The 19,470-nt window shown below is 37.9% G+C and overlaps 1 protein-coding gene across 2 annotated transcripts; it reads right to left on the bottom strand.

Moving 5' to 3' along the window:
- Positions 1 to 1,957: 1,957 nt before the first annotated feature.
- On the bottom strand, positions 1,958 to 19,182 carry EEF1E1 (eukaryotic translation elongation factor 1 epsilon 1). 2 transcript variants are annotated; one of them, XM_071452287.1, is made up of 4 exons: positions 18,991 to 19,182; positions 16,777 to 16,977; positions 9,633 to 9,728; positions 1,958 to 2,598 (listed from the first exon to the last, which is right to left on the bottom strand). In XM_071452287.1, the coding sequence occupies exons 1-4, from the start codon at positions 19,165 to 19,167 to the stop codon at positions 2,458 to 2,460; spliced, it is 615 nt and encodes a 204-aa protein (XP_071308388.1). In that variant the 5' UTR covers positions 19,168 to 19,182; the 3' UTR covers positions 1,958 to 2,457. The 2 variants fall into 2 exon arrangements, with proteins under 2 accessions (XP_071308388.1, XP_071308398.1); XM_071452297.1 differs by having other exon boundaries at positions 18,966 to 19,122.
- Positions 19,183 to 19,470: the final 288 nt, after the last annotated feature.

The raw sequence follows: 19,470 nt of genomic DNA, 5'->3' as shown, positions 1-19,470 counted from the left end.
CAAATAGAATTGTGTGCTTTTCAGAAGTTTTCTTACAGATTTATTTGTCCTTGATCAAAAGGCATTAGATAGAAAGGGGGAGAGGCGACAAAAATCAATACCATCTGGTTTTTCCCAGTCATCTCTCTAAAGGCAAAGTCTCAATTCATCCTTCTTTGCTTTTAACCCTCTATCCCCTAAAGTTTCTCCAAGCAGGGGAAAGAAAATTGAATTATGCTCAAGTTACTATATGATAATTAACAAATGCCTTTTAGATAGTAGGGAGTTAAATGCTACTATTCCACTTCTAAACATTTCATCTTTCTACTAGGTGAACTTTTTTTTTCCAACATTTCAGCAGCAAGTAACACTTTTGTTCTACACCAGAGAAAATAAAACTGGCACAAGAGGCTAGGGGATACTGCAGCAGTAGCATGTAGCCAGCCTGAGAAATCCCAATACTTGCAAAACAGCAGCTGTTTGGGATTTAAAAAAATATGACATTTTGTAGCATCATCTGTACAACAACCTAACTGAAAAGATGACAGTATTGTTCCCAGCAACATTTAGCTCTGGGTCAATTTCAGCATTCTCAGCTGTAATGTAAGCTATTTTCATGGTTGAAGGCTTGCACATTCACTTTAAAGAACTTAAATCATTCTCACTTGCAAAAGCATTGATAAAAACAATAAATCTGTAAGATGAATGCAAAACTTCCCTAAACCCTGACTAAATGCACTGATGATTCACATCCATACACCCCCTCTGAAAAAGAAAATGGTTCATTATAGCAGAATTTAGTAGAAATGCAGGTATTTTTATAAGTATTACCATCACTTGCTGCCACACACGAGGGAAACAGCAAACTCACTTGAATAAATGCTATTAGGTAACAAATTTTTGAATAAATTGGATATTAAGGGTACAAGTAATAACAGTAAACACCTGAAGCGCTCAGGCAGTTGAATATGAAAAGCTTTGAGAAAGAAGTTTCTCACATACATTTGTACTAAAGCCCACTCCACAACTCTTGAACAGATGAGAAGATTTCAGAGAGGTTTTCGTAAGTACATAAGGTGAGCTTCTAAATAGCAAGGAACAAGAGTAGCGAGAAGCAGAGAATTAAGTCCCCAGGAAATGGTGAGAAATTGCTGAAAGTTTTGCTCTTAAAGTAACTTGGTGTGCCTGTAAACCTTCAGTAAAAGAATAAAGAATAAAATTATGTATATCTACAGAAAACACCTATTAGAGCCTGGAATTGTCCAGGCTATGCTTATCCTTCCAAGTTTCTTCTGTCCATTTATGTGTCAGGATATATTTTAATTACCTCATCTCATTATATTTTTTTTAAGGCCTTTTAACATTTAAAATGCTCAAACATCTATCCAAGATAGCTTTTCTTATATTTACTGGGTGAGAGGCTTCTAAGTAGCACATAAAACAAAAGAATGTACAAGTGAAGCCATCTGCTAAGCACTGCTGAAGAAACCAACGTAGAAGTTCATTTGTCAATTAAAATATCAAAGTATTTTTGTATTTCTTTTGTGTCTTAAAAGAAATGTTATCTGAATCATGCAGAAGGTAATTAACCAATTTAAGTTAGCACTTTTATACTTTTTACAAATAAAAATCAAGGACCACATTCTACAGTAAAATGACCTATCCAAATGTGTGACTCAACAACAGTGTAGTTGGTTTTAAAGCCCATTTTAAACATTGGTAATAAACTTGATAGAGCAGCAAATTATCTTGAGGGTTTTGGTTGGTTTTGTTTCAGGGTGAGAAAAGTGCACTTGTGTAAAAAAATGAAGCGAGGCACATGCAAAATCTTTACGGACACTAACCTTGCTACCCAGTTTGAAAGAAAATGCTTCCACAGTCAAAACAGTACACCACAAAATGAAGCAGGAAGTGAACTAACCTTTTGAAATCTTCTTCACTGAAGAAAAACTAAAAAGTTCCACAGCCAAATTAAGACTACAGTTTTAAAATAATTTATTCGGTCACATAAATACTTTGTAACATTTGCATGTTCCCTTTTTCACATCCTTGGCACACAATATAGCTCTTAACTTGTACAAAACTAGTGTAAACATCCATGGAAATGAAAGGAAAGCTGGTTGACATACATAAACATTCAATAAATAGCAAAAGGAGTGAATAATTGATGGTAAAGATCATGTAATTTCACTTGAATGTTTAATTAAAAGAACCTTAAATTTTTTTAAAAATAGTGAATTAAAACTCCATTTTTCCACCTTTTTACCATTTTTGCATTTAATCAGATACACAATAACAATTCTTTAGTTCAAATTCTTGAATGAACAACAGCAATTCAATGCAGTTGTATTACTTGAGGCATTGACAGTTTCGGTTCACATACAGAAGGTTACAAAACAGTATTTGCAGGTTAGTGGCTTTGGACAGCACGACTTCTGAACTCTCACACCTCATTCCAACATGACATTAAGATTTGCCTTAATGAGCATTAGTGTATAATCTGTTCTTGATAAAGACGACATCAGACAGATGCTGTCGGACACCTGGGTAATGCTGGATGTGGTTGAACCAACGAGACACGTTAAGGTATTTCTCCTTTTCTTGCACTGTGAGGTCCGCCTGCATGGGGAATAAATACAAAGCACCAGTAACACCAGGCACTGCATCATTAGAGTCATAACATGTGGTAAGGCAGAATAAAAGTGGATCATTTTACAAATGATTTAAACTCAAGTAACTTGTTACAAGTCCAGCAGTGTTCTATCCTAATTTCACACAGTAAAACTCAAACCCATAATACGTATGGAAATTTAATCTACTCAAAGGAACAGACTTGGAGGTGGAATACAGTTGCGTGACAGAGAGGGGGGAAAAGCTTGCATGAATTTAAAGCATCTCTCTATTCATGGGGTCAGGATACAGTACAGGGCAGTGCAGGGAAGAGTTCCACAACATGCACAATCCTTTCATGTTCATTTAGCAGACAGTCTCACAGGCAAAGTGACTACTTCATGTTTCAGGGTGTATTTTAACTACAGGAGTAAGCTTTTTCCAGGCAATTTCAGACTGGATAGGATAACTGGAAGTTGTTTTGTATGACTATTGCTCAAAATGGAATAGTCACTAAGAATCAGCATAACTTAATTGCTCAGATCTGCTAGCTTTCATTATTAAGTTAGCAATGGCATTATTCAAATTACAACAGTAAAACAAACTGGAAACCTGCCCATACTTCATAAAAATATTTAAAGTACTATCACACAGAATAGCTTCAAGATCAATCAGGAAGAAGTCTCTATCACACTATTGCAACAGCTCCTTGTCACAGGTTATATGGTTAAGGTTAATGCAGAGCTTCAAGCCTATCCTTAATCAGAAGACTGGCTTAGGTAAAGTTATCTACAGTTTCAGATCCAAATTCTACCTTTAAAAGTCTTTCAAATTTAGGTCAGCGGAACCCTCAAAGCTTTACTACAAAATCTGTTATTACTTTGGAGTCTTTCAAGCCAGCTGTAGAACTATTCCCACCTTGTATCACCTGTATTACTATTCTTGATTAGCAATTTTATGTCTTCTTATTTCTCTGTAATCAAGGTAGCTTATCAGTTTAGACCATAATCTCTTTTCTCACATTAACATACTACAACTGAATTACAAATGGGGCAGTCCTCAAAACAGACTATAAAAGCTGCCTCAGGAACAAAATGTGATGCTCACATCAGCTCCCCTATCCAATACTGAAGCTCCCCTATCCATACAGCTCCCCTATCTCACCAATACTGAAACCAATCAGTGCAGGATTCACCTCACTTCATTTTCAGTTAGCCAATTAACCATCAAGCTTAATTTAAATCTTGACAATGCTGGCAGTCAACAAAAAAGGGCACATCTGCACAGGACAGTTTTACCAGAAAAATAATGATCTAGACATGCCTAATATTTTTCATGTTTAGATTTCTAAAACTAATCAAGGTTAATCTCCTCAAAAGCTAAACAGATGGTGTATTCCTTACGCTTTGTTCTACAAACACTAGATTTTATGGATGCTGCAGGTTCACTGAAAATTTGGTTTTGGGCATAAGACAGCTGGAAACAAATCTGTTTTAACAAACTTTGGCTCACAAAGAGCTAAACATACTCATTTACAGATATTCAGGTATATGAGTAAAAAAACTGATCTTTAAACCCTCATCTTGTCTTATATTTCACCTTGTGATATGCTGCACTTTTGATTTCAGGAGTTTCCTATCAGATTTGCTGCTTGTCCTTGCTGTTCTCTCACTCAGCCCAGCACTTGGTTTAGAACTGGGAAGCTTTAAACATGTAGCAGCAAAAATAATGTAAGGATATATACTAGAAGATGAACCAATGGGAAAATACTGAGGGAGAAGAATTTCAAGTATTTGCAGAAGGAAATTCTAAACCACTGGAACAATAGCATTAAAGCTCAATTAATGGGGAATTAGGAGCATAGTAACTGTGGCAGTAGCCAAAAGGCAGGGATCTTGCAGCTGCTCCTAAACCCAAGTAGCTTTTCTTCCTAAGGAATGTACCTGCCAGAATACAAGCACAGCACTACAGATGTATTTCCTTCTGCAATTTTGTACTGTTATGAACCCCAGCTCAGGCATATGAGAAAATCTGCTCTTCCTGCTGCTGGCATGGAAATGCAAACATTGTTCCCACAGTTGTATAGTCTGATAGAAATGCACAGAAAAACCATAAAAATCAGCCACATATTTTTGCAGATCTAGAAATATAAGAGAGTTATTGGCAATTAACCAAGTAAACAGCACTAACCAGAACAGCACTAACAAAGGGGGGAAAAAAAGTATAGAATTTTTAAAGACATTACAAATCAAAAGTGGAAGCTATGGTAATATAACACTGTTTCACAAACTGCCTGAGTTTCTCCAAGTGCAGTATATTCAGGGCCAAAAAAAAGCAGTACCGTTTGGGGAAAGATGCTTTTGATCACCTGCAGTGTATTATAATTAATGGTAGCTGGATGCTGATGCTCAATATGAAGCTGGGGGACCATTTACAAAGTAACAGTGTGTGAAAAGAACAATGTGTGTGCTCTAAGGCAATCTAAAACTACTGGAAGAAAGGTATTTAAGTATGGGCAAATACTAAAATACTAAAACTTTAAGTTCCTTGAGTTCAAGTAACCTTTTTTGAAGCCTTTACTGGATGAGCACCTGGTTATGGAAAGGCTGAGCTAAATTTTATATTTTGCAGGAGATACAGTATTTCCTTCCCATCATCTTTTATTGGTAATTCTTGATCTTCACATTTCTCCAATGTAAAGCAAAAATAGAAGTCTGAAAAACTAGTCCTCTTCCATTCTGTTAGTGTAGTGAAAAAACATCTGAAGGGCAAAACAGACAGCTATGCTAATAATAAGACCCCTTTTTGTACTCTAGGCACAACAAGTGAGATATTTTTACTTATTTACATAATGTACTCTATCAGTGAAATATATTAAAAAGCACTTTGTGGCATGCTCTACTTTTTACTCTGAACATAACTCTTAGGTTAATTGTTTAGAGATCACTTCCATGGCATTTTTTACAACATTTTGTTAGATGGGTATTTTCTGTTCTTCCTCATTAAATTAGATAATTCCCCCAAGTTAAGAAAGGCTGCTGTTCTGCTGTTAAAATAATTATTTGCTGTTAAAGCAATTATTTTAATAGCAAAGAACAGACACTTAATTTGACAGACCTTTTTTTCTTTCGTGTCATGAAAAAAAAGCCTTTTTGTTCCACCACAAAGCTCACTGAGGGGCACCAAGGTGGTTATCATACAATGCAACTTTAAGAGTTTCTGAAAGGGCTAAAAAAACACAAGCTTTAATTATATTTTCTTTCTGTAGCATTGGGGATGCAGGCATAAAGCCTCATTCCCACAACCTGCAGGTCACGGAAAAATCTAAAAATACGTGCCTACATATGAACCTCTTCAGCATCAAGAAAAGGATAGATACTATCTGACTTTTTAAACTTAGCCTTTAGACAGGGGAGAAAGACAAAATAACCCAACATCTGGATGGTATATTTCATGACATACATGTACTTTCGCATAGTTCTGCCTAAATTTCTGCTGTTAAAGGAATAAGCTCAAAATCACATTTTTTTTAAAGTTAAAACTACTTCTTTTGCAATTCAGTTGAAGAACCATTTTTAGCATCATTGCTTAGAAGAAAAGCCTGTTACCTCAGTACTAAAATAAGTAGCATATCAGTGAATCTTAACAAAAAGTCATGGCAGTTTGTTTATTACAGGAAATGTTCCTTATGGAAAAAATAACTCCAAAATAAACTACTATTGTAGTTTACTATAGTTATTTATAACTCCTTGAAATTCTTCTCCCTCAGTCTCATTACAGTTCAATATTATTGGTTCTGACTCACGGACAACTACTTAGTTTGTTCTGTACTTGATCATATTTGGTTTGACACCAACATTTTGACCGAGGCATCTTCCATTTGCAGATATAAACTTCACCCATAAGTAATCTTCCAGACCTTTTTAAAGAAATTTTCAAGTCAGACATATAGATTCGAGACCACTTCCTTGGTTCTGACAACATTTTTGAAGTATAAAAGCAGATCAGTCATCATATTGATTATTTCTCTTAAAATAAAACTGGACTTGTGCTGGTCAAAAACATTTAAGAATGCAGACATCTGGAAACTTTAAAAAAAATAATTTGAAAAATCTGCCAGATTAGAAAACAAGTTCATTACCACAGGAGGAATTTAATGCTTACTGATTGCCTAAGCTAACCTCAAGCAATGCTTCTAAATTCAAGTTTTCGCTGCAATCTATGCTTTAACCTAGCAGAATTTTATTGTCCACATATATCCACATATGTATTTCTGGAACTGAAGTGTCTATAAGACAACAATATTAATCTTACATACACAGAGACATCAATTATATATGACAATGTAGATTATATTGATTGAAAAGGCAGTATCAAGCATTACATTTTTTTGTTTGTGACCTATATTATGATGCAGAACAGCGTGTACGATTTAATTCCTGCCTTATTACTATGAGTGTGTATTTTTAATTAAAAGACCCAAAACAGATTCTGTGTGCAAGAACCCTGAAACACTACCTGTGAATCTGATTCTCACTGATTGAAATAACAATTTTTTTCCCACAATATGGATTTTTAAACACATTGCACTATTATGTTTATTAGCATAACTAGAAGGGACAGGGAGAATGAAAGGCACACAACAGCAGAATTAAGGGCTGCTGCTGTTCAGTAAATAAACTGTCAGGTCAAATGCATGAGCCTGGACAGTGAAGAACCAGACTCCTGAACCTCTCCTGGATAATGGGAAGAGGAAAATTAAAATGGGAGAGGGGAATGAATTCTATGATACATGATCTATACTCAGGGAAACCAAGACACCACAGGTGAAGAACTGAGCTATAGGAGTGGCTGGTCTTAAAAACTTTTCCAACAAAACGTGCATCAGAGGGTTTATAGTTTTACTACTGGCTTATTCAGGATGACCATGGTATGTCAGTAGTATTTACAGTATCCTATCACTAATGTCTGTGTTAGCATGTAGTTTTTAGCCTATCAAAAGCAGAGATTAACCTTTAAGGCACTACCAGGTACTACTGTTTTCAAATTTCTAGGTAAGTTGATGGACAGCAAGATCTGTGGGTTTGCCCTATGACCCATGTCTCCCATTTCTACCTCCTTTCTTAAAGCATCATAGGAAATACATATTGATATTTTGCACAAGGCTTAGCTGAAAGAGTGGTGGATTTGACAAACTCTTTCTCTGAACCACTTCAAATGAGGAGATACAGCAGCTTTCCCTGCCTCCCCCATAAAGCTTAGGGCAGAGCAGCTCTGGACATATTCCCTTCTGATTACAAGAATAATAAAAATAATTAAAAGACATTAAAAAAAACAACACAAGATTCCACAGGTCAAGATCCTGCCTCTATATGTTTATCAACTCTGAAACCTTCAAATGACATGTAATTGCTAGTTAGTAGCTTCTAGATTTTCATATTCATTTAGAACAGTCACCCCATTGCTTGCCCTTTATACCTTTCTGATTCAGAAAATTACCTTCGATGAAATCAAACATTTCAGAAACAGATGCTGTACTATAAACTTGGGACAAGTAGTGTCTGGATGGTTGCAGGCACACAGGAGCACCAAGTCATTTGTTTTTACCATCTGTTCTATTTCCCAAAGCAATAACTTGTATCTTTTCATCTTGATTAGGTGGTCTACTCTAGAGCAAACTCTAAATTTAAAATACGCTTGGATTTTCCCCTGCCAAGTTTTTTTTTTAAAGTCTCATTTGAACTTGTACTCTCTAACAGAATATACAATCATCTTTTTAGAAAATACTTACAGTCTTTTTTATGTCTGCATATCATATGTGAAAGGTAACCCATTCTGACACTATAATCAACACATCTATCCTACTGCTTAAGATATTTTACAAGGTAAATATGATTTAACAGAATTCATTCTATGTGACTTACTCTAGCAGGTTTTCAAAAACCTTTTGAAACGAAACTTTCGTCTCCTCTGCTTGACACTTATTCGAACTTTTACTCCTGGACAGTCAAGATACAGATACATATTCTTTCATTTCTGGTAGAATTTCACTACTTGATTGCCCCTCCCCTCTGCTTCCATTTTGAAATGTATTCTTCTACACTTCTCCCAGAGCTCTGGTTTTAATTGTATAAAAGTAACCATTCACCCAGTTGATTGAATTCAATTCTCAGACACACATGCATTTGTCAGAGGCATCTTCTTCTAATTATCCTCACTCCCCCCTTCAATTTTCTAATGTAAAACTGACTGATTTCATCTTTTCCCAAGAATTAAGAAGACCTTTTTATGTGAGTCCTTGGGTTTCTTCCCACTCCAGAGAATGACAATGGCTCATTTACAAACACATTCTAGCTACCAAAATGCAAATAGCTTCTACTGCTTTATCTTTAAATTAGCACTTGGGGGTCAGAACTGAAGGTGCACCAGTTTTTAAGCACTTCATAGTAGCCTAAGTGGACTACAAATAATCTCAACATCTTCCCCACTTAGAACAAATTTATTGTTGGCATGGGTATTTTTTTTCCTTTTCCTCCTAAGCACCAGCTCCCCATGTTATTTTCATATTATGTACCTTATCAAGTCTTATCATTTAAGTCTGGAAACACAAATGACAATTTGTTATGGCTCAAACTTTTTAATATGCATTAAGGAGCTTAATTTACAAGCATTTGTATTTCTCTAATGCTAACGAAATTAATACTTTTAGTTCTGGCACATCCTTTCAGCTTCATTTATCTATTTGCCCATGTACTTCTGTGACTGTAGTTCAGTGATGTTTCAGACTTGAAAAGGCAAGAGTCCTCAATGATAGAAACACAGGGATAGGTATCATCCTTGCTATATTTTGCAGAGGAACTAAAGCATTCTGACACTACAGGTCTTTTGACAGATACACAGCTAAAGATTAAAGAATAAAACAACTTTTATCTCCCTCTGTTCTGTTCCATTCAGTAAATTAAATTCTATAACAATAAAATGCCCTTTAGATAAATAACAATTATGATAGTTGGACATATAAAAATGATGCAAGTAATGCTTACCATGATATGATGCAATCCATAGTACATCAAAATGTCTGCTAAGGTAAAAATGTTTCCTGCAAGGTAAACTTTATCTTCAAGGTGCATGTTAAGATCCTAAAAAGGAAAAAGTCATTACACTGCTGTAGTATTTACTTTGTGAAATGATATATTAAGGCAGCTGTTAAAAAGAATAGAAATTTCATCTGGAGACCATGCATATAAAATAAACGTCAGTTTTAAGTTATCCTAACTCAGCAAACAAAACAAATAATAAAAGAAAAAAATTCTAGAAAGTAAGTGATAAGATAATAAAATAAAATATCAATCTTTGACAGTGAGAATTAGGTAAAATTTAAATGCTGGTCTCTAAACAAAGTAGTTTATACATAGCAAAATTTTTTAAAATACAAATGCAATTTATTTTAAGCTGACTCCACTGAAATACTTTCAAGTCTGACTTTTCTTGGCTTTAAATTACTGCAATTCAAAAATCAGGAGAATTGTGTATTTATTATGAGTGCAAATTCAAATGTTTAACATTTGATTAATAGAAAATGCAGTCCTATGACAAAAGGACAGCATACTATTCTCCCAGCAGCAGCAATGCCTGTCCTCCAGGACTCCATGCAGCTGGTCAGCAAGGTTCTGGAACACCAAATGTCTAAGAACCAGGGAAGCACACAGGAATAGTGGGGTGGGAGACAAGTTGTTTCAAGCTTGATGCTGGTAACTTCATACGTATCAACTGCTATCACTTGACACCAGCTTTTATTAATGTTGAAATTACTGCTAGCAATTCTTTGTGACTGATATTGTCAATTCAGCTGCTGTCTAAGTCTCTAAGAAGAGAGAATTTCAGCATTTTAAGACCATCTCTCAGGTATTCCAGATCAGAGTCTATCAGGGTGAGTAGTAGGTTTCTGTTCAGGTTCAGTAAATAATTATTTAAAATGCCTATTAACAGAAAGACTCATTTTCATGGCTTTTTGAATGCAGCCATTCTCTACCAAAAACCAAGAGGCTGACAGGCTCACTGTTGCTCAAGTTTATCATTCTGAGGACACAGGCAGCACACAGCAGCTCTACCTCTTTTACCTGTCCTTCCTCTTCTCCAAATCTTACCTACTTGTCATCCGATTTATACACCTTTTGCCCCCCCACCCTTTTCTCTAAAGAACTGTAACAATAAAATGATCTACTTTAACCTGGATCCCTGCATAAGCCAGCTTTAGTTTTACAATATTATTTTCAGACATCTACAAAAACAGTTTCCCAGCTTTCCCTTGGATTTGGAAACTCCCCTCATGTGAAGAAAAAAAAAAGAAGCACACAACATCTGCTTAAGCCACTCCCTCTCCCTGCCCTAGAAACAGAGGTAAGCAGCTTAAACACAACTAACATTTTCAAAAATTTTAATTTTTCAGTCGCAATTACAGCAAATTCCATTTTCAGACATTTTATTGAAAAAACAAATCTTCGGCAAGGAGAAAGGGGTTAATATTTAGTGAACAATTAAAAAAATATATTTGGCCTTTAGCATGTTTTTGCGGTTACATAATTTTACTGATAGAGGGATTTCCTACAATGCATTTATAGAAAATAAACCAAGAGCAAAACACAAAACTAGAATGTTGAGACTTTAAGACATCTAACCTTGCATTTGCTTTTGACAAGTTCGACTCCATTTAAGCCACCTTACTATTCTTTGATAACCTCTTCACGACAGGACTCCTGTACTTCTGTAATATTTGAACATCCCCATGTCTGCTTTGATTTCTTTTATTAGAGCAAATCAGGGAAACATATTAACCCCTGCATAGTTAAAATTCTGTAAGGTCGACTGCCCCTGGCTATGTAGCTTCTTTTCTTTAGACTGGTTTACTGCTTTGTTCATGTTAGTGGGTGCTCAAATTACCTCAAACATGTAACTACAGTCCTGTGGCATTTCCTACAATGCAATACAAAGGAAAATCCAGTGTTAAGAAGAAAAAACTTGCAGGAAGGAAAAAAATCCCCAAACTAAAGATCTGCTTTACTAGGAAAAAAACCCAAAAAACACAAACTTGTCTGTTTTGAAACAAATTCTCTGACCAGCATTTTTCATTTCAATTAACCAGAAATTCCACATGCATTATAATGAAAACTAACACAGATGAAATTATATCTTCTCCTCCTCCTCCCTCCATTCTTATTAGCTTAGGCTATGGAATCAGGATTTCGTAAAGGAAATAGCTCATTATCTTTGAAGGTATCATAACCACAGTTATATACCTGCTGAAAATTTTGGATTTCTGCATCAAAGAAATTACAGCATGCTAATTCTGAGTTTTATATTGCATATGTACACTCAAAATAGTCATCAATAAAAAAATCCTAAAACTTTAAAGGCAAGATAAGCCATTATAGCGTGAACAATTATTTATTCTGGTTAATCAAATTTTATGAAGTCAGTTAACTGAGCAAATTAAATTTGACAAAAATGGTTTAGTCTTGTATAAATTAGCATTAGTTTACAATTCTGTTTTTGAACATGTACTTGTCTCCCCTAAAATATAGACAGATATTTTCATTTCATTCTGCAAGTCACACTAATTCAGAAACACCGTATTTTTTTCATGAGCATTAGGCACATTTAGTTAATCTTGCTGCATGGGTTGTGCTTCCCATGGATGATTATATTACTGGCTAATAGCCAGATGTGTTAAAATTCCTGAAAGTCAACTTTGCTTAAGTGACCACTGTATTAAAGTGAAATAAGTGTTCCAGTCCTGGAGAGATTAATGAAAATATGAACACAAAAATCTATACAACTTCTATCACATGCAGGAAATTCAGGTCTGCTGGCTGCCATCTGAATAATTTGTCTTTCATGTACTGAACGCCACTACTTAAGTGAATTGCATATATACAAACCCAGGATTAGAAGACTAAAATAGTCCTGGAAGTTGCTTGTAACTATATAAACTTACTGTTGCATTCCCTCAGGAAACTCTCAAATTTCAGACAGATAGTTAAGGCATAGCTGCATTACAATGCATTAACATACACTGAACAACTGCAGCAATTCAAACACCATTTTGAGGGGGAGAAAAGCAACAGAAAGAGTTGTTGCATTATTTATGGACTAACTGATGTATTTCCATTTGCTTGTTCTATGGGAAAAAAAATCCAATTTGCAGCCTGTATCTAGCAACAGCTCAATGCATCCCATCCAGAGCACACTTCTGAGCACCCCCAGCATTGCTTACTGCCTGTTAAATATGCAATCCAATGGCCCCTAATCCATTTAATCTGCTCAAGCTGCTGAAACCCCGCTAGTCACTGCCAGTTGTGACAGCAGCTTGGATAAGGAACAGTTGCCTCTTAGGACAACTCAGGAGCTTCCAATGGACCTAACCACACTCTGATTTTGTTCTGGATATTTTGCCCACAACACCCTGCTGGTGTACGTGCTTCTTGTACACACAGGCATCCTGTCCTTTCAGTCAGCAAGATTCCCGAGGTCATTTATGCCCTAAATGCTTTTATGTCTCTCACACCATGCAAAGACAAAAAGCTGAGCACTCCCAAATGTTTCAGGAAAGCCCCTGACAATGCAGAACCCAAGAAAGGGTTTCTGCAGCCACATCCAAGAAAAGCAGAACTACACTTTTGATACATAGACATATTTTTAATTCTCATGCAAGACTCTTCTCTCTAACTGGCAAACTATGAGCTAAACCTGATCTGGAAAAATATTATATTACTGAGTTTCCTGTGAAAGAAGAAAAATAATCAACAAATGTTGCTGCAATAATAAAAATCCAATCTTTAAACCTGTAAGTGTGCAAAAAAACAGTGTACAGAGCTGTGGATTAATGGCATGAATAGAGCATGGATTAACCTGCTTTTGCACTGGTGGAAACAGTAATTTTTCAAGCAAGTACATTAAACAGAAATTACAGCTCTCTTATTCAGATTTCTATTTGGATTTCATTATTACAGCCAGGCAGCACAGGAGACTGGGGTAAAGCTAATTGAAATCACGGAACATTGTTCTGTATGAGACACTGGAAGTAGTACACAAAGACTCTTAGTTATTATCCTTCACAGAGCAGAGGTTTCTACATTTATGTGAATGCTTTTATATGAATTTAACAAGCTACCAGTTATTTGTCAGAGGTTTCTGAAGATGGAGTATGAGGGGGGAAGAATCCTCAGGTATAAAATACCTAAAATTGATAAAGCAGAGACATTAAAATCTTCTGAACAGAATTCACTAACACCTAAGTAGACATCTGATGGCACAGAGAAACAGATAAAACACTAGTTATCCTGCATGACAACTCAGAAATGTTCAGATTATTTTTTCCTATGCAGCTTAATTTACCACTTACTAAACATCAAAGAAACAAAAGATTATACTCTTCACCCTGTGGAAAAGAAAGTTAATATAATGCACTGTGTATTATGCTATCACTGCTATTGACATTCATCATTCCTACTGATCTGCTGAGGAACAGATTTGGAGCAAAAGTACTGCTCCCAGTTATTTCCCAACAGAAATAACAGAAGCACAAATCAAAATTAGACAAAACTCAACAAGCCCTTTATTGGTCCATTCTGAACACTGTGGCATTTGCTCTGGATGAATATAAAAACCCTGGTTGAGATGGTCTGTTTCACCATAATTTTCCTGCCAAGTAACAGCTTTAGGCAACACATTAGTAAGAACAATTTAACAACCTATTTTCGCAAAGCAAACAGAAAATCCTTCCCGTTCAAATTGACAAACATGAAACCAGTTATTTACTGACATTTTGTAGAACCACATCAGTTAAGGGTTAAATAGAGGCAGCCTAAAGTTTATAGCAGAAGTTACTGAACTGTTTTTGGCGCAGCTTATTATAAATTGTGGCTCTAGGCTGCAACCGTCCCAAGACTGCCATTGTGTATTCCAGACACGTTGTAAAACTACAGCCTCAGACTTCCCTCCCTATTTTAGGTCTTCTTTTTTTTCCACCCGTACTCCCTTTTGGCACAGTATACTTTAATGGTAGGCTGCCACTTTTCTGATTAATCATGGTGGCAAGAGAACAAATTACCAAAAAAAAAGCTCTTAATTGCTATACTGTGAAATTATTAGTGCTGAAACAATTCCACAGCAGACTTGTGTTAAAATAAATTCTGATTACTCAACACTTGCTTAAAAAAATCCACAGAAAAACTTGTAAAGCACTTAAAGGGAGAGATTCTCTCTAAAGTAACACTGATTGTTTCTCAGTAAGGAAATTTTGCTTTGCTTGGAAACACTTGATATATCTACATATTTGTATTCAGCATATTGTCTTTTTTACACAATCAGTGTCACTAAGGCCAAAGATGGAAAGAGATCCCAGCTCCAGCAGGAAACTGCCATATCTCTGCATCTGGTTTTAATGCTTCAATGCAGTTCTGCAAATACTCTTGCATGTGTTGACACTGCAAATATCGTCCCTAAAACGATCCTGAGCAGATAAATTTTGTTATAACAAGACAGAAAATTTGCTTTTGGTTTTTATAAAAGGCAAGAGAGACAAACGGAAATTAGTTATTTATTCTCATATGGTTTTCTCACAGTTTGGGAGAACATATAGCATCACAAGTTTCAAGTTTGTTCAAAGAATGACTGAAACTCTGTGACACTTGTCATAAAAGTTTAGACAACAGGGACCTCCATGAGCCACCTCGTCATACCACAGCTAAACCTGAAGTTAAACCCTGATTAGTCAGTGCCTCCTTCAATGAAGTTCTAAAAATCCTACAGGGTAGACAGTTTTCATGCTGTATCTGTAAAGTAACCATGAATGTGAAGGTTTTGATAGCATTTGCACATAGAAAGTAAGAGCAGGTATGTTACAAAAAGAGAAGCAATGTAAACAAACTCACGATTAACCAATGGAAGATATTCCCCAGATACAATGAAACCAAGATAACTCAGATTATATGGGGCTCAAGTGAGAGAAATGGTTTGTCAGGGTTTTCACCAAGTTGGTAGGTAATGCAGGCAGACCAGCCTCAAGATCAAGAGGGCTATCAGCTCAAAGAGTAACAAAGAGTTATTTTGTATCACTTTAAGATGCATTTTCCTTTATTTTAAGTTAAAATGTTAATACTTCTTCAGTTTATCTTCGGTTTCTGCACACCTTGCCAGAGCCAGAAGTTATTAGGACTCTGCCAGCTTCAAGTAGAGTCAACCTTGCAGCTCACAAATTTCTAAACTCTGACTCACTGGCAGCACTGACCAATGTAACTCTCAATCTAAAGCAAACTTTTAAAACTAGAAAAAAATCAATCAAATTTTACCGCCCTTTTATACAAATTTTGAAAACAGTGCTTAACACCGTAAAGCAAAATTTGTCTTCAAGTTGTTCCCACAAGATTGCAAAAATACTTATTACCAGTTGCAAGGAGTAAGGAAAATAGAGTAAGTTTTGCTATCTGCTCCTTGTCACCTGGCTGCTCAAACAACAAGGGGGACTCTCAAGATTTTCTTTTCTGCTTCCACGTGTTTAAGAGGAAGTAAGCTTCAGCCTACAATAACAGTTTAATAACAGCAGACAAAGGACTCCACACAAAGTAGCTCAGTGTTAAGGACAGTTTTGTAGTGGTTCCTTTCTGATTTCAGTTTTCACACACAATTCTGTCTAGTACCTCCTTTTAGCATCAATACCAATTACCACAGCATCAAGTACGGCTTGTATCCCATAATTGCCACATCATTAAGAATAGCTCTTAAAGCAATCAGAGAAGTGTTATCCTGGAATACAACACCAACTTGCTTATAACCAAGGGTTTATGAAGATAGTAAGAAACTGGTGCCTCACACAGGCAGCTGAACAGTCTCTAAACTGTGTGGAACACCGTTCACCATTTAGAGCCATTGAACACTGCAAGAACTGTGCTTCATATATGTTACAGTTTTAGCTGTTTTCCTGTTTCGGGTTGCTGGGTTATTTTTGTCAATAAAAGTGAAAAGCAGCAAGAGGAATAAAAGCCAGTACTTACTGATACTGTCAAGCCCTTAGCTTAAATTTTAGCTGTAAAATTTTATTAATTGGGTGCTCATACACACATTAGCACTGTAATCTTTAAGGTCTAGTTGCTCCAAAATTCAGTGGCAAGGTAATTAGGCACTCCTCACCTTCAGAATTGTTCTGGTATCCTCCTTGCTGGAGCCTCCATTGACCCGGGTCACTCTGTATTCCAGCCACTGCTGCACCACAGCCTTCTCCTCGGCAGTGCTTCCCAGCAGTTGGTCCTTCCTGGCCTGCCTGACCAGGTGGGCAGCGATGGTCATCAATCCCCTCAGCCCAGGGCCATTGTTGGTTTGCAGAACAGGAACCTGGAAGTGGAAACACAAGTGGAGGACTAAACAAATAATTGAAGAAAGGAATCTTTATATGAATTGCTATTGGTTTGTTTTTTTTTTAATGCTTCCTCAGAACTTAGAAACATTCCTGGTAAAGGCAATGCCATCAAAACCAAGTCTGTGCTGTCCACTTTTTCCTCTTTGGGGTGTTTTATTTTCAATTCTTACAGAAGAACATGAACAAACCAGGACACCCTTGGCTCCAATTAAGCAAATTCTGCCAATATTAGGCAGAAATCGCATTGTGTGCTCTAACACTGTCAGAAATCTTATTAACTGACTTCTAACTAATTTCCAAATTCAGGACTCTGACTTCAGACTGTGAAGTCAGTAGCATCCAACTTCTCTCTGAGCAGGCAGGCTGCAGTAACCACACGTCCTGAAAAGCTTATTCCTACACACTGCACCATTCCAAAAGGCCCTGAACAGCAGCCAGGAGCTCACTGGTACCAGCAGGAGAGCACAGCACACCTCCAGCTCTAGCCATGATGTCTCTGTGAGTGACAGCAGCATGTGTTCAACTGTGGGATAGGAAACTGGACCGCCACCTCACTTCAGAAATGAAGTGAGGGAACTGGAACCCACTGCAATGGGCTGAAGCCCATTCAGGCATTTATGACATAAAATGAAAGAAACTGATTAAAATGCAACACTCTTTCTTTTAAAGTATTTGACCACACAGAGGAGTCTGTTTATGTCCAGATTTATTTAATCTAAGCTGAAAGCATAACATTATTTTTGTACTTGTATCAAGAGTCTTCCACTACTATTAAGTTTTTTTTTCCACTGAGCATCCAGCCAGAAAAACTACACACAGACCTAGTTACTTGAATTTTTCAGCATTATGCTTTATGGTAATAGCACTAAAATACCAGCTGGGCTGGAAAATAATTAAGGCAGTTTTTGCAACTGAAGAACACACAGAGATGTTCAAGACCCCAATCATAAACAGTCAATTAAAAAAATACAAAACAAGACAACTGCAGAGTTTCATTTGATCCTCCAGGAGGGAGGATCAAACAAAGGGCTCATAAATTTGTGACACTCCCAGCTCTAAATTGCATTTTTCATGCCTCGGCTGCCTCTTAAACAATGGAAGCTAATGTTTCCATACAAACTTTGAAACATGAGGACATCTAGAACTATAGAATCATGAAAGTTGGAAAGTACCTTTAAGATCATACAGAAAAGCATCCACCCAGCACTGCAACCCTAAATCACTGAATCACCACTCAGTGCCACATCCACACAGCTCTTAAACATGTCCAGAAATGGATACTCCACCACCTCCCTGGGCAACGTATTCCAATGCCTGATCACCACAAGAGGGAAAAACATTTTCTAATATCTAATCTGAATCTCCCCTGTCTCAGTTTAGGCCATTTCCTCTGGCCCTCTCAATGCAGGCACAAGAGACAAATCAACTCCCACCCCACTACAACCTCGTGTCAGGTAGGAGTACTCTAAAGAATAAGATATTTAAGAGCAACACGTCCTCAGTACAGATATCTTCCTATTATTAAAATACCACCTTTTTCTTCCCACGTCATTCAATCAAGATAGCACAGGCATAGGGAAAGGAAAGTGCTGAAAGAAAAAGTATAAATCAAGCCGAAATCTCTTCCATGACACATGATGATCCTTCCAACAAACAGAGGGAAGGAGTTTCCAGAACCTACAGGCTCGCAGGCAGCGAGGCCCTACAACATCCACAACACAACATATGGTGAGGGAAGGACTGGAGGGAGCACAGGTGAGACCCCACTCAAAGAGACGTCGGCTGGACTGGTATCTGGGGGGCCGCAGCCACGTTCACATCGGTGTCTGAGGGGAATTGCCAGGGGGGCAGGAAGGGAAGCTCGGAGGGAAGCAGCCATTGGGGAAAGGAGACCAGATGACGCCCACCCTCCCACGCGCGTCGCCACCGCCACCCGCTCCAGGCCCCTCCTCGCTCCCTTCACCTTCCGCTCCCCCTGGACGCCGTACTTGTTCCCGCCCGGCAGCCCCAGCAGCCGCTCCAGCAGCTCCAGCTCCTCCGCGCCCCGCACCGCTGCCGCCATCTTGCGCGGCGGGACACGCGGGACAGGGAAGGAGGGCGGCAACAACCGCTCGCCCCATTGGCGGACAGCGCCACGGCGCCGCCGGAGGAAGCGCCACTGCCATTGGCCCGAAAGGGCCGGCCAGCCAATGAGAAGCCAAGAGAAGCTTCGCGTTCAGCCTTTCTGAGGGGGAGGGAGGGACAGCAGGGTCACGGATAGCGCATGCGCAGTCGTGCCTGCACGTCCCCGGCCGCACGGTGGGCCGGGCGCGCGCGCTCCAAACCGCGCCTCCGGGGCGGGGCCTTGCGGGGGGTGGGGCAGCCGTGAGGGGCGGAGTGGGGGGAGCCGCCCCTTTGCCCATGCCCGGCGGGGCGGAGGCGGCGCGGGAAGTGTCCGGGGAGGTGTCCCGGCGCTGGGGTTTCACTGG

The sequence above is a fragment of the Agelaius tricolor genome, unplaced genomic scaffold (assembly GCF_023055355.1).
Source record: "Agelaius tricolor isolate 1412-34295 unplaced genomic scaffold, bAgeTri1.0.p SCAF_2, whole genome shotgun sequence".
Classification (NCBI taxonomy): Eukaryota; Metazoa; Chordata; class Aves; order Passeriformes; family Icteridae; genus Agelaius; species Agelaius tricolor.
This window is presented reverse-complemented; position numbering and strand designations above follow the sequence as displayed.

Bases quoted from the DNA above. Each gene is read 5' to 3' on its own strand.
- EEF1E1 (XM_071452287.1), bottom strand. From the start codon at position 19,167: ATGGCAGTGGCGCTTCCTCCGGCGGCGCCGTGGCGCTGTCCGCCAATG. The intron at 16,978-18,990 runs GTACGGCGTCCA...TTCCACTTCCAG, and splicing joins GGGCTGCCGGGCGGGAACAA to GTTCCTGTTCTGCAAACCAA. The intron at 2,599-9,632 runs GTAAGCATTACT...TTCCCCATGCAG, and splicing joins ATGGATTGCATCATATCATG to GCGGACCTCACAGTGCAAGA.